The following is a 27,349-nucleotide window of genomic DNA, read 5'->3' as shown; positions in this document are numbered from 1 at the left end:
AGACACATGGTATGCTCAGCAAGACATCCTTACTGTGCCAAAGGCAATGCTACAAAGAGTACCAACATGCTCCCAGACACACCCTGTCATGCACATACAAACTGGAACATACACACACAGAGGGAACAAAACATCTTCAAAGACCGAGAGGAGGGGTGATGGGAGTCGAGGGGGGCACCAGGAGAAAAGGGGTGATGAGAGGAGAGGGAGAAGTCTGATGTTTTGCTGCCTTTTTGTCGCCCCGTTGGCGTCCATTAGTTATCTTAATCTGTCGCTCCATTTCACCCTCCAATGGTTCCCCGCTCCCTCTATCCACACTAATAATGGCCCGAGTTCTGGGCTGTGATTGCTAGTGTGACACCCCAAACGCATTGGGATGTTTTGGCTCTACCTAGATTTCCACATTCCTTTTCAGTCGTCATCATGAGATTAGATGTCTCTTCTCCTGTAGCTACCAAGCGGGATCTGTCCACTTCCATGAGAGATTAGGCTACATGTGGAGAAATTCAACTGCAGGAGCGAAAGATGACTGTTTCTCTTAAACACTGCAGAATACCATGTTTCTATATCTATTAGCACATCCTAATGAATTGGCAGATGCACATCATTGTTTGAGTACCTGTTGAGGTATGCCGTACTGTCTCTAGACGGCAGGCATCTAATGGTGGTAGGATTGATCTGATGATAGACGTCTTATTATAGGGATATGACTCTGTCTATGGAGAGAGATTTATTGGTCTCTGTACGTACCCGTTGGGAAGGCATATGTATTGTGACTGTTGACCTTCTCTCTGTTCTCCCATAGGGTACAGCTTGCTAAGATTTGAGTGCTCTTATCTGGAGGGCTTCTGTTCTGACAGCGGCCGCATCCTATTTCTCCCTCCTCTCTCCCTCTCCCATAGCCCTTCGAGGTTCCACAGGGTTGAGTTGCACGTTTCTTTGATTTAGAGTTGTGCAGCCTTTTGTGTGAGCAAAATCTGCACCAAGATGTTTTTATTTTTTTAAGCTGTGCATTTTCTCCCTCATTTGCCGCCTCTATTTATCTCTCTCTGTCTTATTTAAAGGCTGCTTATAGAGCAGGACCTGGGGCAGCTGTGGCCTCACTCTGTCAGGCTCTCTGCCATGGAAGATTGAAGTTTTTGTCCTTTTTGATGCTGGGTTCACCTGGGTAAAAGCAGAATGTCTCTTGAGGATTGTGTGTGTGCACGTCCTTAAGTTGTCTTCGGCAGAGCCAGAGAGATGGGATCCCAGATCAGTGGCCAGAACTCTCACACTCTGACTTCTCAGTCTCCCGGAGGCAGAGTTGTGACGCTTTGCTGCTCAGAGACAGCTTTTGAATGGCAGGTTCCGTTTTGAAGGGCCGGCCCAAAGCTTAATGGCTTATGATTAACATAAGCCAGCCCCTTCCCTCCCTGCCCTGCTCCCTCCACACATACCCACACTGGCTCTGCCTGGCTCTTTGAACTGAGAGCTCTTGACTTTGTGCAATTATTGCTGGAAGGGCACCTCTGTAGCCCCCATCACTTTAAAATTCTCCCTGTATGTCTCAGACAGCCAGGTTATAGCTAGATCATTAATTTAAATGAGAACAAAGTCGTTGCCCTGACTCAGTTTTGGTTAAAAGCTGAGGGATGGGCCTGGAAGAGTAACTCATTCCTCAAAAAATATAGTTTTAACCACCTTGAGGCTATACAGTTAGTGAACAAACTTTTAGAAGCTTATATTTTGGGTTCTGATGGGGTACGACAGTTGACCTAAGCTCATGAGGCATGTTCTACGCAGTGTTAGGGAAGCTACTCTGAAAAGTTTACCAAGGAACCAATGACTTCTCAATGGAAGACGCTAAGCTGCACTCGGCCCAGACGGCATCCCCAGCCGCGTCCTCAGCAGGCGCAGACCAGCTGACTGGAGTGTTTACCAACATATTCAATCAATCCCTGTCCCAGTCTGCTGACCCCACATGCTTAAAGATGTCCACCATTGTTCCTGTACCCAAGAAAGCAAAGGTAACTAGACTAAATGACTATCGCCATGTAGCACTCACTTCTGTCATCATGAAGTGCTTTTGAGAGACTAGTCAAGGATCACATCACCTCTACCTTACCTGACACCCTAGACCCACTTCAATTTGCTTACCGCCCCAATAGATCCACAGACGATGCCATCGCACTGCCTTATCCCATCTGGACAAGAGGAATACCTATGTAAGAATGCTGTTCTTTGACTATAGCTCAGCATTCAACAGCATAGTACCCTCCAAGTTCATCAATAAGCTTGGGGCTCTGCGTCTCAACCCCGCCCTGTGCAACTGGGTCCTGAATTTCCTGACGGGCTGACCCCCAGGTGGTGAAGGTAGGAAACAACACCTCCACTTCGCTGATCCTTAACACAGGGGCCCCACAAGGGTGCATGCTCAGCCCTCTCCTGTACTCCCTGTACACCCATGACTACATGACCACGCACACCTCCAACTCAATCAAGTTTGCAGATGACATAACAGTAGTAGGCCTGATTACCAACAATGACAAGACAGCCTACAAGGAGGAGGTGAGGGCCCTGGGAGTGTGGTGCCAGGAACATAACCTCTCACTCAACATCAACAAAATGAAGGCAATGATTGTGGACTTCAGGAAACCGCAGAGGGAGCACCCTCCTATCCACATCGACAGGACTACAGTGGAGAAGGTGGAAAGCTTCAATTTCCTCAGCGTACACATTTCTGACAGACTGAAATGGTCCACCCACACAGACAGTGTGGTGAAGAAGGTGCAACTGCGCCTCTTCAACCTCGGGGCGCTGAAGAAATTTGGCTTGGCATCTAAAACCCTCAAACTTTTACAGATGCACAATTGAGAGCATCCTGTCGGGCTGTATCATCGCCTGATATGGCAACTGCGCCACCCGCTACTACGGGGCTCTTCAGAGGGTGGAGGAATCTGCCCAATGCATCACCAGGGGCAAACTACCTGCCCTCCAGGACACCTACACCACCCGCTGTCACAGGCCAAAAAGATCATCAAGGACAACAACCACCTGAGCCACTACCTGTTCACCCCGCTATCATCCAGAAGACAAGGTCAGTACAGGTGCATCAAAGCTGGGACAGAGAGACTGAAAAACAGCTTCTATCTCAAGGCCATCAGACTGTTAAACAGCCGTCACTAACATTGAGTGGCTGCTGCCAACATACTGACTCAAATCTCTAGCCACTTTAATAATAAAACATTGGATGTAATAAATGTGTCACTTTAAACAATGGCACTTTATACAATGTTTACATACCCTAAACTACTCATCTCATATGTGTATATACTGTACTCTATACCATCTACTGCATCTTGCCTATGCCGTTCGACCATCGCTCATACATTTATATTTTTATGTACATCTTCTTATTCATTCCTTTACACTTGTATGTATAAATTAGTTGTGAAATTGTTAGCTATTACTGCATCGTCGGAACTAGAAGCACAAGCATTTCGCTACACTCGCATTAACATCTGCTAACCATGTGTATGTGACAAATAAAATTTGATTTGAGAATGCAATTGCTGAATTTATGTAGACATTCTAAACTAAGTGTTTTAATAACTTTCAAATGTATTAACAGGTCCATGTAGAATAAACAACCATTTACATAATACCATAGAAGCAGTGTTCTCCTAATATAATAATGTGCACCTTTCATTGCCATTCCCAGATACTAAGCCTATCGGCGTTTTGTCTGGTGGTAGTAAGGCTACCTTGACAAACGTGTCAGTGGTCCTACCTTCCTGTGTGGTGTCCTGTATGCAACAGGGGACCCCTGATCCTGGTGCAGAATACAAAGGGTTTCTCCCTCCCCACATACTGATACCATTTAGATTCAATCACACGGAAAAGTTGTCTAACATTTTAATGTCGACTGCCAGGTATCTTTCCATTCAAAAACATCCTTACCAAGTCAGTCTGGACTTCATCACATCCTCTTGCAAGTCTCCATGCGCTGGCTCCAAACATGTTGCTGTGAACACATCTACACAGTCACTGTTCTGTTACGAATGGCAGTTAGGGATCTGACACTCAAACCTATATTGTGTGTGTGTGTATATATATCTCTTGAAGAATTTGAACAGGTCGGCTCAAACCTACCCAAGTGATGGTCTACCCATCAAATGACCCAGGCTGCCGTCTGGCTAAAGCATCTCCCGTCAATCTGTAGAAATAAGCAGTTGAGGTAGAGTTCATCACTGAAAAAAGGGTGTTGCTATTACTAGACAGCTGTACTATATTAGTAGTGATCCCCTCATTGTGTCTGTGTTGAGTGCCTGGTCTCTCTGCATCTGTGAACACACACACACACAAACACACACACACACATAGTCACTGTTCTATTAGGGCAGTTAGGGATAGATGATATCTTACATATACAGTGCCTTCAGAAAGTGTTCACATTCCTTTTACTTTTTCCAAATGTTGTGATTTAAATGGATAATTAAAATTGTAAAACAATTCACTGGCCTATACACTAACCCATTATGTCAAAGTGAAATGTTTTACATGTTTGTTTTTTACAAATTAATAAATGAAAAGCTGAAATGTCTTGAGTCAATAAGTATTCAATCCCTTTTTTTATGGCAAGCCTAAATCAATTCAGGAAGTAAAAATGTGCATTGAAAATCCCTTTGAGCATGGTGAAGTTATTAATTGCACTTTGGATGGTGTCTCTTTACACCCAGTCACTACAAAGATACAGGCGTCCTTCCTAACTCTGTTACCAGAGAGGAAGGAAACCGCTCAGGGATTTCACCATGAGGCCAATGGTGACTTTTAAACAGTTAGAGTTTAATGGCTGTGATAAACTGATGGATCAACAACATTGTAGTTACTCCACAATACTAACATAATTAACATAGTGAAAAGTACCCCCTGTATATAGCCTCGTTACTGTTATTTTATTGTTGCTCTTTATTTTTATAGTTTATTGTTTTACTTCAGTTTATTTAGTAAATACTTAACACTTGTTTTTTTTCTTAACTGCATTGTTGGTTAAGGGCTTGTAAGTAAGCATTTCACTGTAAGGTCTACACCTGTTTTGTATTCGGCGCATGTGACAATGTGATTTGTATTGAGGTAGGCTAGTTAGAGTAGCTTGCTAGCTAACTTTAGCTAGCAATGGTAATGATGATCAAAATATTTTAATTTAACCAGGCAAGTCAGTTAAGAACAAATTCTTATTTTCAATGACGGCCTGGGAACAGTGGGTCAACTGCCTGTTCAGGGGCAGAATGACAGATTTGTACCTTGTCAGCTCAGGGGTTTGAACTTGCAACCTTCCGGTTACTAGTCCAACGCTCTAACCACTAGGCTACCCTGCCGCCCCCATGATCAAAATATACATGGTCTAGCTACAGGTATACTCACCACCACTGGGGACCAATGCACCTATTTCACATATGGTCCATTGGCAGGGCATGCAATCCAGTTGGCTGGCTTTTCAGTCTAAAACGGCCATGCTCCTTTGACCACGTTGGGACGATTAAACAACAGAACCCCATTCAATGAAGAGAAGCGGAGGGGTGATTTGCACGTGGAGTTTTTCAAAATGGTGTATGATTTGTTGACAATTGTCATTCATACCCATCCTTAATTTACTCGTTGTGACGCACTGAGGTTCCAAACTCTGCTTTAGACAAGACTGACTTTATGACCAAAATGATCTTATTTACACTTTGCAGTATTTTGACACTAGAATAAATGATTCTGACTCATTTTGATGCCAAAAACTGTTGTTTTTTTTCAAAGGGAATAGTTGTTTTTAGGGGAAGTTGCTCTTTAAGAAAATATAGTTTACTTAAGTCTATTGATGCACCCGTGTGTCAATCTAAGTAACATAATAAAAAATCACCATCAAAATCTGTCAGTTTAAATTTTTTTGTATGGGCTTTGTCTCAATCCACCCCATCCGACTATGTTGGCCTTCTGATGGAACGTGGCCCAAATACAGCGGTGTTTGTCAGGCCATGAGACATCCCGAAAAATTTAGCATCCCAACTGTTTGGCCTGCATGCTGTTATGAATATTCTATGGAAAGGAGACACTCACGGACATGATTGTGTTTTCTATTTTGCTCTACAACCCCCACAAGTTTAAAGGTAACCAATACAATCAAATGGATGACAAACTCCTGGCTGTCCGCAGTCCACCTGGTCATGCTGCTGCTGCTCCAGTTTCAACTGTTCTGCCTGTGGCTATGGAACCCTGACCTGTTCACCGGATGTGCTACCTTGTCTTGGACATGCTGTTTTGACTCTCCCTCTCTCACTTATTTACATACATATATATATATATACACACACACACCTGCTCTCTCAACCTCTGAATGCTTGACGATGAAAGCCAACTGACATTTACTCCTGAGGTGCTGACCTGTTGCACCCTCTACAACCACTGATTTATTATTTGACCCTGCTGGTCATCGTTGAATGTTTGAACATCTTGAAGAACGATCTGGCCTTGCACTCTTTATTATCTCCACCTGGCACAGCCGTATGATGACTGGCCACCCATCACAGCCTGGTTCCTCTCTAGACATCTTCCTAGGTTCCTGCCTTTTCTGGGGAGTTTTTACCAGCCACTGTGCTTCTACATCTGCATTGCTTGCTGTTTGGGGGTTTTGGCTGGGTTTCTGTAAGCACTTCGTGACATCTGCTGATGTATAAAGGGCTTTATAAATACATTTTGAAAGAACCGTTCACTCTGGAGTCGGATGTTAACAGTGTGTAAGCTTGTTTCAAGTGAAAACTAGGCTGGTCTGAAGCCAAAAATAGAAAGTTCTTGCCTACTTCACCCATATTTTCAAATCAAATCAAATGGCATTTGTCACATATGCTGAATACAACATGTATTCCTGACAGTGAAATGCTTACTTACAAACCCTTAACCAACAATGCAGTTAAGAAAAATAAGTCTTAAAGTATTTACTAAAATAAACTGAAGTAGTTTCCGTAATAGTCTAAAAACACTACCATTATTGTAATTTAGTTAAACTACTACCAAGCTACTGCAAAATGTAGTTAAATTACTAGTTCAACTACATGTAGTTTAAGGTGTAATATGCGGAAATCGCTCTGCCATTTCCTGGTTGCAAAAATTCTAACAGTTCGCCTAATTTCAGTATACAGTAGGTGACAAAACAAGCAGAGCAGAGAATCATTGTACCATTTAAACCACACTGCAATATATTTTCAATAACCAAAAATATTGTCTTTTCAGCTGATTGAAGCTGGTATACAAAACCGAAACTAAAAGACGTTAAAACGAAACTTAAGAATGGGAAGCATAGAAATAGCGCACATAGAACAGATCTACCACTTCTTAGTCTTGCTTTCAATTAGAATGACAGATCTTTCTGTGTGAATTTGGTCGGGTCGCTCAAAGTGACACATTGCAGCACAACAAAAATTCTATTAATAATACAGTGAATTTATAACACAGTTTTTTCAATGAAAAATAATATCTCAATGCTACAGTGAGTACATTAAATTAGAACAAGATGTAGAGAAAGGAAACAACTAGTCAGGGCTACTGACCCATAACAAGCTGACGCTACAAGGGACAAGGACAACAAGGAACACCGCTATAACAGGCTTTTTATGCCATTTTTAAAGGAGCCTAGGTTCTGTGGTGCATTCAGGTCAACCAGAAAGCCTGATCCCCCATGGAGCAAAGCTTGGTCCTGGGGGCATGGAGGAGCAGCCTATTGCTCAATCTGAGGTTGTGGGTGGGGAATGGGTGCACTGAAATGGATGCACTGGAATGTCAGCAGGGTGGTTTTGAACTCGATTCTGAGATGGGGAACCAGTGCAGAAATGCCAGGACGGGGGTGATTTCTTGATGTTTACACACTCTTATCAGGAGGCGACAGGTAGCCTACCTTGTAACCGAAAGGTTGTTTGTTCAAATCCCTGAGCCGACATGGTGAAAAATGTGTCGCTGTGTCCTTGAGCAAGGCACTTAACCCAGATTGTTCCTCTAAGTCACTCTAGATAAGTGTTTGCTAAAATACTGTAGTGAACCAATGTAATCAGGATCCTGGCAGCGCCGTTCTGAATGTAATGGATCTTCCGGAGACTCCTGCCAGGGATCCTGGTGAAGATGGCATTGCAGTAGTCCAGCCTTGAGGAGACCCCGGCATACAAAACATATTTTGTGACTAAATCAACAATGGACGAATGAAACAAATACCAAAACAGTTTTTGGGTAGAATTTTCCTTTTACGGTGAAAGAATGACGCTTTGCACAGATGTTTGATGTGATCAACGAAGGTCAGAGAGGAGTTCAGTTTAACGCCCAGATTAGAGATTATAGATGATAAAGGGATGTTCTGCCCTGCAATGGTGAGGTGGGTTATGGGTGACTGCTGGACCTGGTAAGGGGTACCAACAGCACTTATCCAGCTCGGTTAAAGTCCTCTCCTCTGGGCTATTAGGATTCTGATTGGTCATATCAGAGCTGCTAGGAAAGTCCTCTATATGTCTGAGAGCACTGATGAGATTTCACAGGCAGTAGGGCAACGTTATCTTTTCCCTCTCTCCAAGGTTGCGATTGGACAGTTGTTTCCTAAAGTCTGCTCTGACCGCTGTCTCTGATTAGGTCCACTAAACCAGATTTTCACTTCTGCATACCTTGAAAGTACAAAACAAATGAGTTGTTAATATGGCGTATGGTGTGGGGGATCTGAAATCAAGTGCAAATTCCACACACCTGGGTCAGAAAATGGCAATCCTGCTTTTTGAATAATGTACACAGAATCAGAAGGGACTATTCCATCCCAAGCCTTAATGGATAGGTCACAACAGATGGCCTTCTATTGGCAGTCATTCATAAAGTCTTGTTGGAACATGTTTTTTTATTTCCCCAATGCTCATATTACATTCTAATCATTGTTCCCTCATTTTGGGGAGGCACTGAGCAAATTTTAAGTATTGTGAGCGGTAACTTGAACATTGTGAGAATTTACTGTGAACACAGTTTCAGAGAGTAGCCAATAGGTTATTGTGGCTGTTGGAGCATAATGTAGGCCTACCAACATAACCAATGGAGCAAATCACATAACATTTTCACGTGAAATAGCTTTTGATTTCTATGATATAGCCTACAGTAGCCTATATGTGGTGTTCAATGCAGGCCTACATTGCATGAGACTTTTAAAAATGTTTTTATGTTAAGGGCTTGACATTGTTTTACTTGGTCTGTAACACTATGGGCCAAATAAGTTAATGTAAATTGTATTGTGTTGTATGATGCAAGAAACCACTTGACAAAATAAAATTCATTATTACCATACAGAGAATTAGACATTGTAGGCAACCCCTCCGTCTATTGGCTTATTTGCATATTCAAGTCTGTCTCAAAATACAACATTGCCCCTTTAATTAAGACAAGCTTTTTACCTGACTGGCTTTTCAAAGACAGCTTGAAATGTAGCCTACAGATTTTGTGCTCTTGTAGGAAGCAGGTTCTCCCCATTGCTGTCCTATACTTAAATATAACCGGGCTAATAGCTCACAAAGAATATCAACAAATGTGCACACGCTCTAATCCGCGCTCTGATCTGCACTGAAAAGCACATTCACTTGAAAAAGCAATCTATATAGTGCAAACGACTGGGTGGAACTCAGTGAAGTTCTCCAGTCTCTGGAATGGCATGTCTTCTGCGCTGCAGTATTGAAGGAAGTGCACATCCTCACACGTCCACAGCTTAGAGGGAACATTGATTTTTATACCCAAAATGTTTACCCTGATCTTGATTGACATATATTTTCTAAACAAACACCAAAACCAATCCATTGATTTGTTTTAATAATGATATCTCAATAGATGTTGAATGATATGTGAGCAGGCGAAATCCATGGCGGGCTGTGTTCAACCTCCCAGTCAATCAAATCAAAGCCCACCATAAGGCCTACATTATTGATGCCCATGTTTATGCGCTGATCTTTTGTGTCTGACAAAGGCTTTGATGAGAGATCTGCATCTCTGTCTCTTTTTCTCCCCCGGTCCCTCTCCCGCTGAGCGGTTCAGTCATCATCACAGTGTTCTCTCCTCCTCCGCTGTTCTCTGATCAGGTTTATATAACCGGGTTTTCCACACTTGTCAGAGCATTCTGACATGAGTAACAATCTCTGTAATAAGGGCTCTCAGAAGGCCTTGTTTCAAAGCGGTTTGGTGAGGCTGCCTGTCTCTCCTCTGACAGACCTCTGGGTCTGCTTCCTGGCTGCCTGGCCGTCTCATCAGATACAACTTGATCCACTGCCAACGTGCTAACTTAGCTAAGAATAGGGTGAAGAGATGCTCAATCTGAGGACTTTATTCATGGGAAATCTGGTGCCGCCATCTCTCTCTCTCTTTCGCCCTCCGTCTCCCTTTCTCTCCTCCTCTCCCTTTCTCTCCTCCTCTCCCTTTCTCTCCTCCTCTCCCTTTCTCTCCTCCTCTCCCTTTCTCTCCTCCTCTCCCTTTCTCTCCTCCTCTCTCTTTCACCCTCCCTCTCCCTTTCTCTCCTCCTCTCCCTTTCTCTCCTTCTCTCTCTTTCACCCTTTCCCTTTCTCTCCTCCTCTCTTTCACCCTCTCCCTTTCTCTCCTCCTCTCTCTTTCGCCCACCCTCTCCCCTTTCTCTTTCGCCCTCCCTCTCTCTTTCGCCCTCCCTCTCTCTTTCTCTCCTCCTCTCTTTCGCCCTCCCTCTCCCTTTCTCTCCTCCTCTCCCTTTCTCTCCTCCTCTCCCTTTCTCTCCTCCTCTCCCTTTCTCTCCTCCTCTCTCTTTCGCCCTCCCTCTCCCTTTCTCTCCTCCTCTCTCTTTCGCCCTCCATCTCCCTTTCTCTCCTCCTCTCTCTTTCGCCCTCCCTCTCCCTTTCTCTCCTCCTCTCTCTTTCGCCCTCCCTCTCCCTTTCTCTCCTCCTCTCTCTTTCGCCCTCCCTCTCCCTTTCTCTCCTCCTCCTCTCTTTCGCCCTCCCTCTCCCTTTCTCTCCTCCCCTCTCTTTCGCCCTCCCTCTCCCTTTCTCTCCTCCTCTCTCTTTCGCCCTCCCTCTCCCTTTCTCTCCTCCTCTCCCTTTCTCTCCTCCTCTCTCTTTCGCCCTCCATCTCCCTTTCTCTCCTCCTCTCTCTTTCGCCCTCCCTCTCCCTTTCTCTCCTCCTCTCTCTTTCGCCCTCCCTCCCTTTCTCTCCTCCTCTCTCTTTCGCCCTCCCTCTCCCTTTCTCTCCTCGTCTCCCTTTCTCTCCCCGGTGGGGTTCCATTAACAATTCAGCACAGAGAGGCCTTGAGGAATTGAAAGCAACAGAGCAGAAAAAGAATTGAAATCTCCTAGCGAATAAGAAAGGGGAGTGAGCGGGGGTCAGCGGGGCCAGGGAGGGAGGGCACAATACACAGAAAGGTGACTGGTGAGATGGGAAGATTAAGAAGATAGGCCGATGGAATACTGAACATATTTCCATGGTGATGGAGAGGTAAATGGAGTGATGGCAGGGGGCAAGAGAGGAGAGGTGTTAAAGAAAGGAGAACCAACTGGAATTGGGTTTAAACTTAGGAAGGAGAGGGCAAAGAAGTATAGACTTAGGGATGTAGGGAGTGAGGCAGGGTGTGTGTAATAAAGGCGTGGATGGAGTATGCTAATTTGTAGTTTGAATTATGAATGATAAATTACTTCTGCAGACGGAACGTTGAATATATGCACACTTTCACTCCCACCAACCACTAAGTGATGATTTGATTTGATAATCCCCTGCTCTGGATGAAATGGACTCTTCGTCCTTTTCTCCTGTTTCCCCCTGTCTCCTCAACTCCCTACTCCTAAATCAATTCAAGCTATGACACATTGACACTAAAATCTATTTGAAAATAACTATGTTAAGTAATGAAATGTCACCATCAATGTTTTTAAAAATAACCCTAGGAAGTAATGTCTAGACATGACAGAGTAGTGTGATGTTTGAGTGATCAGATCCTCTTTATTGGTGTTAATGCTTTATTTGTTGCGATGTTTTATTTGTATTTCTTTCCGGCTGACAGCTAAATACATCTTGTTTTCTTTTCAGGTTCTGGCAACATGGCGACTCTTTCTATTTGCTGTCAAAGTCCCCTCCAAGGTATTTCACCATTTGACTTTTAATAGACTAATAGTGTTTTTTAATGTATAATGAGTATGATGATGCTTGTGAGGATGGTGAAGCTTGTGAGGATGGTGATGCTTGTGAGGATGGTGATGCTTGTGAGGATGGTGATGCTTGTGAGGATGGTGATGCTTGTGAGGATGGTGATGCTTGTGAGGATGGTGATGCTTGTGAGGATGGTGATGCTTGTGAGGATGGTGAAGCTTGTGAGGATGGTGAAGCTTGTGAGGATGGTGAAGCTTGTGAGGATGGTGAAGCTTGTGAGGATGGTGAAGCTTGTGAGGATGGTGATGCTTGTGAGGATGGTGATGCTTGTGAGGATGGTGATGCTTGTGAGGATGGTGATGCTTGTGAGGAAGATTATCAAAATAATATGTCAGTAAAGGGAATTTGGTCATATTGACCACTATAACAACTATCAATCGCATTTCAGATGGAGGTTACTTTCAACTTCCTGGAGATTCGGGCAATGAACACTTATCCAGATCATCAGGTGAGAAACTATTGTATTCCCTAAACCAACCATCTGCCTCATTTCACTTTTTCCATAAATACTGTATTTGTTTATCAAAACTCTTCAAAGGTTTCAGTCACAACTATATTCCCAAGATTGTTTGTTAATCAGGATAAATTTGTTTCAGCTATGCTGATTTTTGTCTTCTGAAATGATAATTTCCTTTACTCTGGTTAAGTGTTTGGTTACTGAAGTCTCATCTCAATGATGTCAACTCCCCCTTTCAGGTTGTAATAGACACAGACAAGTCGACCCACTCCTTGAGACTGCAGTCACAAGACCACCTTGATCATATGATGAACCATGTCAACTATGCCCTCTCAAGAATATTCAACAACTCTATGTATGCGTAAGTCTACCTTGTTTTATTTTATTACTCATAGCAAGGGCCGAGAGTTTTTCTGGACCATGTGACCTGAAAAGAAGAAACTCTGGGTTGTTAGATTCTAAATGAACAGAGTAAACTTACAGACGACTCAAAGCTCAAACTAAGTTTATTCACCAACTGGGTCACACAGCTGCATATAAGACAAAAACATATTTACACAAACACATCTATTTATACCTTCCTCCTATGCACATCTGGACAGCCAATACATATGTTGCTAGACAGGACTTTAGTGATGCCTGTTCTTTCTCACTTCATCTGACCTGACCTCGACCCAAATTCTTCACCCCTCCCCAACTCACGGCTGTCCTACCTTACCTGTTGACTGAAACCAGACTGCGGCTCTTCTCCTCTCCATAGGATATCTGAGATTTAACAATAACATGTTCTGATAGAATGTACTTTCTGCACTCGGTAGATTTCCATACCCTCAATTCTAATATGAATAAGGATATTTCATATTTCAAGTTTAGAAGTTAGTTCCCAACAGGGTCCTACTTATGACTTAATGTCCCCTCGTACTACCGACCTTGCTATGTTGTCTGTAAGAAGAGTGACCTCTGTAACCCAATGTGAATAGTTACGGTATGGAATACAGATGTTAAAGACTACAAACAAAATACAGATTGGAAAAGAGTCTGGAACTATGTCTCAGTGTTCTCCGAAATGTTAATAATCAACCTATACACTATAAATGAATTCACCGATTTTATTTGACTCCGCAAACGTGATGTGGGACATGATGTGGGACTGCCCCGGTGTGAAGACCTTCTGGTCACATGATGTGGGACTGCCCCGGTGTTAAGACCTTCTGGTCACATGATGTGGGACTGCCCCGGTGTTAAGACCTTCTGGTCACATGATGTGGGACTGCCCCGGTGTGAAGACCTTCTGGTCACATGATGTGGGACTGCCCCGGTGTGAAGACCTTCTGGTCACATGATGTGGGACTGCCCCGGTGTGAAGACCTTCTGGTCACATGATGTGGGACTGCCCCGGTGTGAAGACCTTCTGGTCACATGATGTGGGACTGCCCCGGTGTGAAGACCTTCTGGTCACATGATGTGGGACTGCCCCGGTGTGAAGACCTTCTGGTCACACGATGTGGGACTGCCCCGGTGTGAAGACCTTCTGGTCACATGATGTGGGACTGCCCCGGTGTGAAGACCTTCTGGTCACACGATGTGGGACTGCCCCGGTGTGAAGACCTCCTGGTTACATGATGTCTGACTGCCCCAGTGTGAAGACCTCCTGGTTACATGATGTGGGACTGCCCCAGTGTGAAGACCTCCTGGTCACATGATGTGGGACTGCCCCAGTGTGAAGACCTCCTGGTCACATGATGTGGGACTGCCCCAGTGTGAAGACCTCCTGGTCACATGATGTGGGACTACCCCAGTGTGAAGACCTCCTGGTCACATGATGTGGGACTGCCCCAGTGTGAAGACCTCCTGGTCACATGATGTGGGACTGCCCCGGTGTGAAGACCTCCTGGTCACATGATGTGGGCCTCCTCCTGTGTGTGAACGTCCTGGTCACATGATGTGGGACTGCCACAGTGTGAAGACCTGAAGACCTCCTGGTCACATGATGTGGGACTGCCCCAGTGTGAAGACCTCCTGGTCACATGATGTGGGACTGCCCCAGTGTGATGACCTCCTGGTCACATGATGTGGGACTGCCCCAGTGTGAAGACCTCCTGGTCACATGATGTGGGACTGCCCACATGATGTGGGGTGTGAAGACCTCCTGGTCACATGATGTGGGCCTCCTCCTGTGTGTGAACGTCCTGGTCACATGATGTGGGACTGCCCCAGTGTGAAGACCTCCTGGTCACATGATGTGGGACTGCCCCAGTGTGAAGACCTCCTGGTCACATGATGTGGGACTGCCCCAGTGTGAAGACCTCCTGGTCACATGATGTGGGACTGCCCCAGTGTGAAGACCTCCTGGTCACATGATGTGGGACTGCCCCAGTGTGAAGACCTCCTGGTCACATGATGTGGGACTGCCCCAGTGTGAAGACCTCCTGGTCACATGATGTGGGACTGCCCCGGTGTGAAGACCTCCTGGTCACATGATGTGGGCCTCCTCCTGTGTGTGAACGTCCTGGTCACATGATGTGGGACTGCCCCAGTGTGAAGACCTCCTGGTCACATGATGTGGGACTGCCCCAGTGTGAAGACCTTCTGGTCACAGGTTGCCAGGTCTGTGTCGAGCATAGTTGGTGCTGCCATTCTCCATCTCTACATTATATTATTGTTGAATGATGACTCTTCACTGACTCTCACAGTACCCCAGAAACAAGTATGGTTGTCTGGACTGACTGCGACAAAAATAGTATTAGTGACCAGATGGAAGCCTCCACATAAGTTCAGCATAACTCAATGGCTACGAAGCCTCTTTGACATTCTTTCAATAGAGCTCTCTATAGCTTGTGTGATGGAATTTATAAATTGTATTTTGAATATCAGTATAGAATATCGATGTACTCTATGCAGGCTGATTCTATTCATGTGTGCCGTGGTCCCACAAACAATTATATAAACATAAGATGAGTTACCCATGATGTTTTATACATCAATATTTCCATAACATGAGCCCGAGGTGTGGAGAGCGGGAGGAATAGGAATGGGTTGCACCTGCTGAGATTGGTGGAGGGGAGATGGGACAGTTAGGACAAATAATGCTTATTTTATTTTCCTACTGTTTTTAGTTTCTTTATGTATGTACTTTTTGAATACTATTGCCTGTGTGTGTTCTGAACCCCTCAAAAACATTTTTTTTTTGATACAAAGTTGGTCACAAAAAGGGATTGGCTGTGTTCTGGGTATTGACCTCTGAGAGGCTCATCCACAGCACAGTATATCATCTTCCAAAATGACTGTTTTCCAGCAGATCAGATCATTTAACAGGATCCAGAGAAACTGTAGTTAAAGGAGTAAGTTAAAGTACTGGATTAAAGGTTGGTTAGGGGTATTGAACTAAGGATGATTAGGGTCAGAGATAACACCAGACAATAGGGTTGGTTCTACTATACAACTTGGTGAAGGACACTGTGCATTTAATATAGTAGTACAGTCACGTCACAAACATGCGTAATAAGTACTATATTCATATTTTCACTGACTGAGTTAATCTTTCTTTTTCTTCTCTCCCTCAACTCTCTCTCTCTTTCAGTCCGGCCATCTGTCGAACAGAGGGTGACGTCTCTGATGGAGTCCAAAAGTTTTCACCAAACTCTGAATCATCTGTAGAGACTCAGAAAACCTGTGGTGAGCCGCCTACTCAGTCAATCGGTCAGAGTCATCACTCTGCTAGTCAGTCAGTCAGTCAGTCAGTCAGTCACTGACTCACTCACACAATCTGTTCAGTCAGTGACACATTTTAAATTCACCTGGAGCATAATTGTATTCATTCATGAATTAATGAATCTATGACTGTATCTGATCAGTTATGATTTGAATCTAATTTAACTGAAGTTCTTTCATGAAGTTGTCTTTAATCTCACCTCAATATTTACCCCCCCCCCTCTTGCTCTGTTTCTCTTTCATCTCTTGCCCCTTCTCCTTTTCCTCTCCTTACTTTCTCTCCCAGGCGGTTTCTCTGAGACCTACGCAGCTCTGTGTGACTATAATGGCATCGGCTGTAAGGAGGAAGTGCAGTGGGTAAGAATACCACTCTGTGGGCCTCCCAAGTGGCGCAGTGTTCTAAGGCATTGCAGTGTTGCGGCGTCACTATAGCCTTGGGTTCGATCCCAGGCTGTGTCACAACCGGAAGTGACTGAGTCTCATATGGCGGCGCACAATTGTCCCATTATCGTCCGGGTTTGGGGAGGGTTTGGCCGGGGGGGCTTTGCTAGGTTCATTGCGCTCTAGCAACTCCTTGTGGTGGGCCGTGCGCCTGCAGGCTGACTTCCGTCATCAGTTGAACAGCGATTCATCTGACACATTGGTGCATCTGGCTTCCGGGTTACAGTAAGCGAGCAGGTGTTAAGAAGCGCGGCTTGCAGCGATGAGACAAGACCGTAATCATGAAATTGGGGGAAAAAAAGGAGGAACATTTTGAAGGAAAAAAAGAAAAATAGAATACCACTCTGTACCACATCCACAATACATCCACCAGATATAGTACCCAATGAACCTCTCTGGGGTATGTGGGCTAGCGTCCCACCTGGCCAAAAGCCAGAGAAAATGCAGAGCGCCAAATTAAAATAAATAACTATAAAAATCAAACTTTCATGAAATCACACATGTAAGATACCAAATTAAAGCTACACGTGTTGTGAATCCAGCCAACATGTCAGATTTCAAAAAGGCTTTTCGGCGAAAGCAAACGATTCTATTATCTGAGGATAGCACCTCCGTCAACAAAAGAGAGAAAACATATGTCAACCCTGCCGGCGAGACACAAAACACAGAAATAAAAATATAAATCATGCCTTACCTTTGACGAGCTTCTTTTGTTGGCACTCCAATATGTCCCATAAACATCACAAATGGTCCTTTTGTTCGATTAATTCCATCGATATATATCCAAAATGTCCATTTATTTGGAGCGTTTGATCCAGAAAAACACTGGTTCCAACTTGCGCAACATGACTACAAAATATCTCAAATGTTACCTGTAATCTTTGCCAAAACATTACAAACTACTTTTGTAATACAACTTTAGGTATTTTTTAAAGTAAATAATTGATAAAATTGAAGACAGGATGGTCTGTGTTCAATACAGGAAGAAAACAAACTGAGCTACCTTTCTGGTCACGCGCCTCTAACAAACAGTACACTTGAAGTGACCCTCGTTTTGAACAGGGCTACTTCTTCATTACACAAAGGAAAAACCTCAACCAATTTCTAAAGACTGGTGACATCCAGTGGAAGCAGTAGGAACTGCAAGAAGGTCCCTGAGAAATCTAGATTCCCAATGAAATCCCATTGAAAATAGTTTTTTTTCCTCAGGGTTTCTCCGGCTACATAAGTTCTGTTATACTCACAGACATGATTCAAACAGTTTTAGAAACTTCAGAGTGTTTTCTATGCAGATCTACTAATGATATGCATATCTTATCTTCTGGGGATGAGTAGCAGGCAGTTGAATTTGGGCATGCGTTTCATCCGGACGTGAAAATACTGCCCCCTGTCACCAAGAAGTTAATGGAGTTGTATTATGGTGTCGCTAGCATCATCATACAGCATTTGTAACCTGCTTCTCTCTCTCTCGCTCAGGATGTGGACACCATCTATCACTCTCAAGACAACAGGGAGTTCAACCTGTTGGACTTCAGCCACCTGGACAGCAGGTACACCACTTGTTCTATTCTGTAACCCTGGACAGCAGGTACACCACCTGTTCTGTAACCTGGGATAGTAGGTACACCACCTGTTCTGTAACCCTAACCCTGGACGCAGGTACACCACCTGTAATGTTCTGTAACCCTGGACAGCAGCTACACCACCTGTTCTATAACCCTAACCCTGGACAGCAGGTTCACCACCTGTAAGGTTCTATAACCCTGGACAGCAGCTACACCACCTGTTCTATAACCCTAACCCTGGACAGCAGGTTCACCACCTGTAAGGTTCTGTAACCCTGAACCACAGGTACACCACCTGTAAGGTTCTGTAACCCTGAACCACAGGTACACCACCTGTTCTATAACCCTAACCCTGGACAGCAGGTTCACCACCTGTAAGGTTCTGTAACCCTGAACCACAGGTACACCACCTGTAAGGTTCTGTAACCCTGAACCACAGGTACACCACCTGTTCTATAACCCTAACCCTGGACAGCAGGTTCACCACCTGTAAGGTTCTGTAACCCTGAACCACAGGTACACCACCTGTAAGGTTCTGTAACCCTGGACAGCAGGTACACCACCTGTAAGGTTCTGTAACCCTGAACCACAGGTACACCACCTGTAAGGTTCTGTAACCCTGGACAGCAGGTACACCACCTGTAAGGTTCTGTAACCCTGGACAGTAGGTACACCACCTGTAAGGTTCTGTAACCCTGGACAGCAGGTACACTACCTGGTCTGTTCTAACATCAGGTAACTGACGTAAGCAATAAAATTACATTTAAAAAACTTTTTTTTTAAACTTATGGAACAGCAGGGACTGTGAAGCAACACACACACACACACACACACACAATAACGTACGCACTATACATACACATGGATTTATTACTGTAGATATGTGGTAGTGGTGGAGTAGGGGCCTGAGGGCACACAGTGTGTTGTGAAATCTGTGAATGTATTGTAATGTCTTTAAAATTGTTTAAACTGCCTTCATTTTGCTGGACCCCACGAAGAGCAGCTGCTGCTTTGGCAGCATAAGAAATACACCACCTTTTCTGAGATGTGAATATGACATGAGAATAATGTGCAGGTGATTTGAGACTTGACTTTAGTCCTATGAAGTGACTGTCAGGTGCTCTAGTTCCAGCATGTCCTGTAGGCTGACCCTCTGACTGTCTGACTTCCCTGTCTCCCTACCAGGAGGCATTTGTGGTGCATCACTCTGGGCTGTCATTTCACATTCCCCCAATGTCTTCTGATTTCTGCCTTCTACAGTTACAACCTCCGACACCATGCTTTGTCTGCTGACTGCTGTACTCTTCTACTGTATTTCATTTAATTCTTCCTGTGTACACCTTTCTCTCTCTGCTGCCTGTCTGGCACTGCAGGAATAACCCAGGGGGTTCAAAATTCTCCCCCACAGCGAGCTAAACCTGGTTCCTGTGTGTGTGTGTCTCTGGATTATAGCTGGCAGTCGTCTGTCATGCTCTCGTGCCCTACCAACCCCAAGGGGATAGATAGAGCTCATAGACATGGACTAGAAGAGAAGCTCATCCTTTTAATGTAATTGTTGATTCAGGGAAATCGTTCCAGTAACCAAGGGTAAGATGGTGCTGCTGCTGGCTGGTGGGAGCACTGGGAGAGGTTGTGGAGTGTACACACACGCATACCACACACATCATTTGGCCAGCCAGAGGGAAGTCCTCTCCATGATGGCATGTGAAATGAGAACACAGCCCTCAGCCATACACTGGACTGGGCCCTAATGTAATTGAGTGCATTCCCCTTTAAGAGCTCTATCTCTCTTAATCTGTTGTACTTTCTCTCTGTTGGTCTCTGTTTGCTGCTTCCTCTCTCTGCCACTTTCTCTCTCACTCTCAGCCTCTCGCCCTCCGTCCCCCTGTCTCTCGCCCTCCGTCCCCCTGTCTCTCGCCCTCCGTCCCCCTGTCTCTCGCCCTCCGTCCCCCTGTCTCTCGCCCTCCGTCCCCCTGTCTCTCGCCCTCCGTCCCCCTGTCTCTCGCCCTCCGTCCCCCTGTCTCTCGCCCTCTGTCTCTCGCACTCATCCCTCTCTCTCGCACTCCTGTACCCTGTCTCTCGCACTCCTGTACCCTGTCTCTCGCCCTCCGTCCGACTGTCTCTCGCCCTCCGTCCGACTGTCTCTCGCCCTCCCTCCGTCCGACTGTCTCTCGCCCTCCCTCCGTCCGACTGTCTCTCGCCCGCCCTCCGTCCGACTGTCTCTCGCCCGCCCTCCGTCCGACTGTCTCTCGCCCGCCCTCCGTCCGACTGTCTCTCGCCCGCCCTCCGTCCGACTGTCTCTCGCCCGCCCTCCGTCCGACTGTCTCTCGCCCGCCCTCTGTCTGTCTATCTTCCTGCATCCCTCTGTCTCTCCTTCCTACTGGACACATGGTGTGTTGGGCAGGATTAAACGGTTTTAGGCCGTTGGCTAGGATCAAAACATGGCTCTGTGGAACCTCACACTGAGTAATCCACTGACCTGGCCTCCCTCAGTCAACCCATCGATCCTCCTCTCTGCCCTCTCTCCTTCCTTCGCTATCAGTTTAGCTCTATCTCGCTCTTTCCCACCACCCCAACAGGGAGAGTGTGCTGCAGAATCATACATCATTTCTCAATCCATCCCTAGGGCTCTCTCTGATGAATTGTTTTGCTGGATATTTTTTTGTTTAGCTGTAGGAATGTATTATTTCATTTTTTTTACATCTAAGGCTGAAATTGTGTGTGTGTCTATTTCAGGGACCTGGCAGTGATGGTTGCTTCCATGGCGTACAACACTTGGTTCACCAAACTCTACTGCAAAGACATGCGCATTGTAACTATCCACTCTACATTACTGATTGCATGTGATATGCAGTCTGTGTTTAGACAAGGCTACCAGGTTTTCATTATTTCCTAGTTGGTTAGAACAGGAGCTGGGCCTGTTCATGTAACAGTCTCTCTCTGTGTCACCCCAGGGGTCAGAGGTGGTGGAGCAGGTCCTTCACACCGTCAGTAAGTCCAGCAGTCTGGAAGAACTTACTCTGGAGAACGCTGGCCTCAAATCGTGAGACTCCTCCCATCCTCCTGAAATGTCATTTCTCTCTTTCATCTCCTCTTTTATCTGTCTTATTCTTGTCTTGCCATTCTGACTTCACTCCTGACTTTAGATGTTTCTCTACCATGACTCAGACATACTTTGATGTATAATGTATTACAGCAAGCATCAAAACAATATTTAATCCATCTTCTTTCTATATTGACTATTTTAGAGATTTCCCTCAGAAAATGGCGACAGCTCTGTCCGAAAACCCTGCCTCTGTGATCCACTCACTCAACCTGGCCCACAACCCCCTGGACAACCAAGGTACAGGAGCCTCAGACACACTCTGTTACTCATTCACTCTTTTTCAGCATCAGTAATGTGTGTGAATGCCAGTCTGGGTGCATCTTTCTCAGTGTTTGCTGTTTACTCTGCAGATTGTGTGTGTGTGTGTGTGTGTGTGTGTGTGTGTGTGTGTGTGTGTGTGTGTGTGTGTGTGTGTGTGTGTGTCCTCCATTGTGAGTCAGAGTTGTCTGCGTGCCAAGAACTCTCATTAGTACATCAGAATGTGCCGTTCTGACACCTGTCACTCCCACTCACATCACTGTGTGTCTGTGTGCCTGTAGACGCCATGTACTAGATTAGCTTTTTGTGTGCGTAGATTATGCACATATGTGTATGTGTTGATTTTGCTGACCATGTACACACTACCAATCAAAGTTTTAGAACACCTACTCATTCAAGGGTTTTGATTTTATTTTTACTATTTTCTACATTGTAGAATAATAGTGAAGACTTTAAAACTATGAAATAACACAAAGGAATCATGTAATAACCAAAAAAGTGTTATACAAGATTCTTCAAAGTAGCTACCCTTTGCCTTGATGACAGCTTTGCACACTCTTGGCATTCTCTCAACCAGCTTCACCTGGAATGCTTTTCCAACAGTCTTGAAGGAGTTCCCACATATGCTGAGCACTTCTTGGCTGCTTTTCCTTGACTCTTTTATTTATTTTATTTTTTATTTCACCTTTATTTAACCAGGTAGGCCAGTTGAGAACAAGTTCTCATTTACAACTGCGACCTGGCCAAGATAAAACAAAGCGGTGCGACCAAAAACAACAACACATGGGATAAACAAACGTACAGTCAATAACACAATAGAAAAATCTGTACAGTATGTGCAAATGAAGTAAGGATAGGCAATAAATAGGCCAATAGTGGCAAAGTAATTACAGTTTAGCAATTTACACTGGAGATGTGCAGATGCGGATGTGCAAGTAGAAATACTGGTGTGCAAAAGAGCAGAAAAACAAAAACGGGGATGAGATAGGTAGTTGGTTGGATGGGCTATTTACAGATGGGCTGTGTACAGCTGCAGCAATCGGTAAGCTGCTCTGACTGCTGACGCTTAAAGTTAGTGAGGGAGATATAAGTCTCCAACTTAAGTGATTTTTGCAATTTGTTTCAGTCATTGGCAGCAGAGAACTGGAAGGAAAGGTGGCCAAAAGAGGTGTTGACTTTGGGGATGACCAGTGAAATATACCTGCTGGAGCGCGTGCTACTGGTGGGTGTTGCTATGGTGACCAGTGAGCTGAGATAAGTTGGAGCTTTACCTTGCAAAGACTTATAGATGACCTGGAGCCAGTGGGTTTGGCGACATATATGTAGCAAAAGTCGGACTCTGAGGTCTGACTCATCCCAAATCATCTCAATTCGGTTGTGGTTGCGGGATTGTGGCGACCAGGTCATCTGATGCAGCACTCCATCACTCTCCTTTTTGGTAAAATAGCCCTTACACAGTCTGGAGGTGTGTGGTTCATTGTCCGGTTCAAAAACAAATGATAGTCCCACTAAGCCCAACCCAGAGGGGATGTCGTATTGCTGCAGAATGCTGTGGTAGCCATGCTGGTTAAGTGTGCCTTAAATTCTAAACAAATCACAGACAGTGTCACCAGCAAGACATCCCCACACCATAACACCTCCTCCTCCATGCTTTCCGGTGGGAAATACAGATGCAGAGATCATCCGTTCACCCGCACCGCGTCTCACAGAGACACGGGGGTTGGAACCAAGAATCTCCAATTTGGACTCCAGACCAAAGGACACATTTCCACCGGTCTAATCTCCATTGCTCGTGTTTCTTGGCCCTAATAAGTCTCTTCTTAATATTGGTGTCCTTTAGTAGTGGTTTCTTTGCAGCAACTCGACCATGAAGGCCTCTCCTCTGAACAGTTGATATTGAGATGTGTCTGTTACTTGAACTCTGTGAATGTAACGGCTTTCTTCCTGGGAAGGAGAGGACCAAAGTGCAGCGTGGTGAGTGTCCATCTTATTTAATAATAAATACAAAATAACCAACGTGGCAAAACCGAAACAGTCCTATCTGGTGCAGAAAACACAAAGACGGGAAACAACCACCCACAAACAAACAGTGAAACCCAGGCTACCTAAGTAGGATTCTCAATCAGAGACAACTAATGACACCTGCCTCTGATTGAGAATCATACTAGGCCGAAACATAGAAATCCCAAAATTATAGAAAAACAAACATTGACTGCCCACCCCATCTCACGCCCTGACCATACTAAATAACGACAAAACAAAGGAAATAAAGGTCAGAATGTGACAGTGAAGCATTTATTTGGGCTGCAATCTGAGGTGCAGTTAACTCTAATGAACGTATCTTCTGCAGCAGAGGCAACTCTGCATCTTCCATTTCTGTGGTGGTCCTCATGAGAGCCAGTTTCATCATTGCGCCTGATGGTTTTTGAGACTGCACTTGAAGAAACTTTCAAAGTTCTTGACATTTTCCGGACTGACTGAACTTCATGACTTAAAGTAATGATGAACTGTCATTTCTCTTTGCTTATTTGAGCTGTTCTTGTCATAATATGGACTTGGTATTTTACCAAATAGGGCTATCTTCTGTATACTCCCCTACCTTGTCACAAAACAACTGATTGGCTCAAATGCATTAAGAAGGACAGAAATTCCACAAATTAACTTTTAAGAAAGCACACCTGTTAATTGAAATGCATTCCAGGTGACTACCTCATGAAGCTGTTTGAGGGAATACCAAGAGTGGGCAAAGCTGTCATCAAGGCAAAGGGTCACTACTTTGAAGAATCTCAAATGTAAAATATATTTCAATTTGTGTTACACTTGTTTGGTTACTACATGATTCCATATGTGTTATTTCATATTTTTGATGTCTTCACTATTATTCTACAATGTAGAAATTTGTAAAAATAAAGAAAAACCCTTGAATGGTGTTATAAAACTTTTGACCGGTAGTGTGTGGTGTTGTCAATGTTGTGTTTTTGTGTGTGTGTTGTGTGTGTGTGTGTGTGTGTGTGTGTGTGTGTGTGTGTGTGTGTGTGTGTGCGTGTTTCTTTCACTCTGACAACTTACTCCCATATGTGTTTCTCTCCAGGAGTGTCAAACCTCATCCAACTGGTGTGTCGCCTCAACAAAGGCCTTCGTCTGCTCAACCTCTCCAAGACGTCCCTCTCCTCTAAGGGTGTGTTCATCCCTCTGTCCTCCCTCTGTCCCCTGGGCCACAGTGCCCCCGTGTGGTGGTCACCGCTCCACTGCTCTCGGAACCTAATGACCTCATATAGGGCCTGGAGTTTTCAGGAGGAAAAAAAGACACTGGGCCCTACTCATGGGACTCTTGAGCCATTCAGGGTCCTAAGGTTTATGTTCTCTTATGTTTGTCACATTTATGATTCAAATCTAGTTATATATATATATATATATATATATATACTCAGCAAAAAAAGAAACCTCTCACTGTCAACTGCATTTTTTTTCAGCAAACTTAACATGTGTAAATATTTGTATGAACATAACAAGATTCAACAACTGAGGCATAAACTGAACATGTTCCACAGACATGTGACTAACATAAATTGAATAATGTGTCCCTGAACAAGCCAGTATCTGATGTGGCCACCAGCTGCATTAGGTAGTGCAGCGCATCTCCTCCTCAATGACTTCACCAAATTTGCCAATTCTTGCTGTGAAATATTACCCCACTCTTCCACCAAGGCACCTGCAAGTTGACGGGCATTTCTGGGGGAATGGCCCTAGCCCTCACCCTCCGATCCAACAGGTCCCAGACGTGCTCAATGGGATTGAGATCCTGGCTCTTTGCTGGCCATGGCAGAACACTGACATTCCTGTCTTGCAGGAAATCACGAACAGAACGAGCAGTATGGCTGGTGGCATTGTCATGCTGGAGGGTCATGTCAGGATGAGCCTGCTGGAAGCGTACCACATGAGGGAGGAGGATGTTTTCCCTGAAACGCACGGCGTTGAGATTGCCTGCAATGACAACAAGCTCAGTCCGATGATGCTGTGACACACCGCCCCAGACCATGACGGACCCTCCACCTCCAAATCGATCCCGCTCCAGAGTACAGGCCTCGGTGTAACTCTCATTCCTTCGACGATAAACGCGAATCCGAACATCACCCCAGGTGAGACAAAACCGCGACTCGTTAGTGAAGAGCACTTTTTGCCAGTCCTGTCTGGTCCATCGACGGTGGGTTTGTGCCCATTGGCCATGTTGTTGCCAGTAATGTCTGGTGAGGTCCTGCCTTACAACAGGCCTACAAGCCCTTAGTCCAACCTCTCTCAGCCTATTGCGGACAGTCTGATGGAGGGATTGTGCGTTCCTGGTGTAACTCTGGAAATTGTTGTTGCCATCCTGTATCTGTACCGCAGGTGTGATGTCTGGATGTACTGATCCTGTGCAGGTGGTGTTACACGTGGTCTACCACTGCGAGGACGATCATCTGTCCGTCCTGTCTCCCTGTAGAGCTGTCTTATGCGTACGGACATTGCAATTTATTGCCCTGGCCACATCTGCAGTCCTCATGCCTCCTTGCAGCATGCCTAAGGCACGTTCACGCAGATGAGCAGGGACCATGGGCATCTGTCTTTTGGTGTTTTTCAGAGTCAGTAGAAAGGCCTCTTTAGTGTTCTAAGTTTTCATAACCATGACTTTAATTGCCAACTGTGTGTAAGTGGTTAGTGTCTTAACGACCGTTCCATAGGTGCATGTTTATTAATTGTTTATGGTTCATTGAACAAGCACGGAAAACAGTGTTTAAACCCTTTACAATGAAGATCTGTTAATCCAAATAATGTATCTATGAAAGACAGGGTCCTGAAAAAGGGACATTTTGCTGACTTTATATATTTACTCACCTTGATAGTGAATACTGCATTGTTGGGAAAGAGTTTGCAAGAAAACATTTCACTGTACTATTTTAGACTGTGCACGTGACATAAACGTTGAAACAAGATAGATTTACAGGAGAAGGATTGCCTCCTGAGTACAGCACAATGCAACATGCCTGTCTGCTGTCTGCTAATTTCCTATTTAATCTAGGCGAATTAGGGATTAAAATAATCTACTATATGGTGGCAGTAGTTTGGTAGAGCAGAGTTAGTTCTGCCACTGTATGTGGTTCATTACTAACAGTTTGGTAGAGCACAGGGCCAAGTTACTAACAGTTTGGTAGAGCACAGGGCCAAGTTACTAACAGTTTGGTAGAGCACAGGGCAAGTTACTAACAGTTTGGTAGAGCACAGGGCATGTTACTAACAGTTTGGTAGAGCACAGGGCAAGTTACTAACAGTTTGGTAGAGCACAGGGCAAGTTACTAACAGTTTGGTAGAGCACAGGGCAAGTTACTAACAGTTTGGTAGAGCACAGGGCAAGTTACTAACAGTTACTAACAGTTTGGTAGAGCACAGGGGCTAGTTACTAACAGTTTGGTTACTAACAGTTTGGTAGAGCACAGGGCTAAGTTACTAACAGTTTGGTAGAGCACAGGGCTAAGTTACTAACAGTTTGGTAGAGCACAGGGCAAGTTACTAACAGTTTGGTAGAGCACAGGGATAAGTTACTAACAGTTTGGTAGAGCACAGGGCTGTTACTAACAGTTTGGTAGA

The 27,349-nt window shown here is 44.8% G+C and overlaps 1 protein-coding gene across 1 annotated transcript in view; it reads left to right on the top strand.

The window, feature by feature from the left end:
- The window catches only part of LOC135507815 (capping protein, Arp2/3 and myosin-I linker protein 3-like), a 52,106-nt gene that overhangs the window by 4,419 nt on the left and 20,338 nt on the right, over positions 1-27,349 (top strand). The window contains 10 exon segments of the mRNA XM_064927489.1: positions 12,070-12,120; positions 12,578-12,637; positions 12,886-13,007; positions 16,227-16,321; positions 16,644-16,714; positions 18,275-18,348; positions 21,100-21,175; positions 21,318-21,406; positions 21,612-21,706; positions 24,819-24,905. Coding sequence (XP_064783561.1) covers positions 12,070-12,120; positions 12,578-12,637; positions 12,886-13,007; positions 16,227-16,321; positions 16,644-16,714; positions 18,275-18,348; positions 21,100-21,175; positions 21,318-21,406; positions 21,612-21,706; positions 24,819-24,905 — 820 coding nt within the window.

Source organism: Oncorhynchus masou, chromosome 3, assembly GCF_036934945.1.
Source record: "Oncorhynchus masou masou isolate Uvic2021 chromosome 3, UVic_Omas_1.1, whole genome shotgun sequence".
NCBI lineage: Eukaryota > Metazoa > Chordata > Actinopteri > Salmoniformes > Salmonidae > Oncorhynchus > Oncorhynchus masou.
Note: the sequence above shows the minus strand (reverse complement) of the source record. Positions and strands in the feature narration are given on the sequence as shown.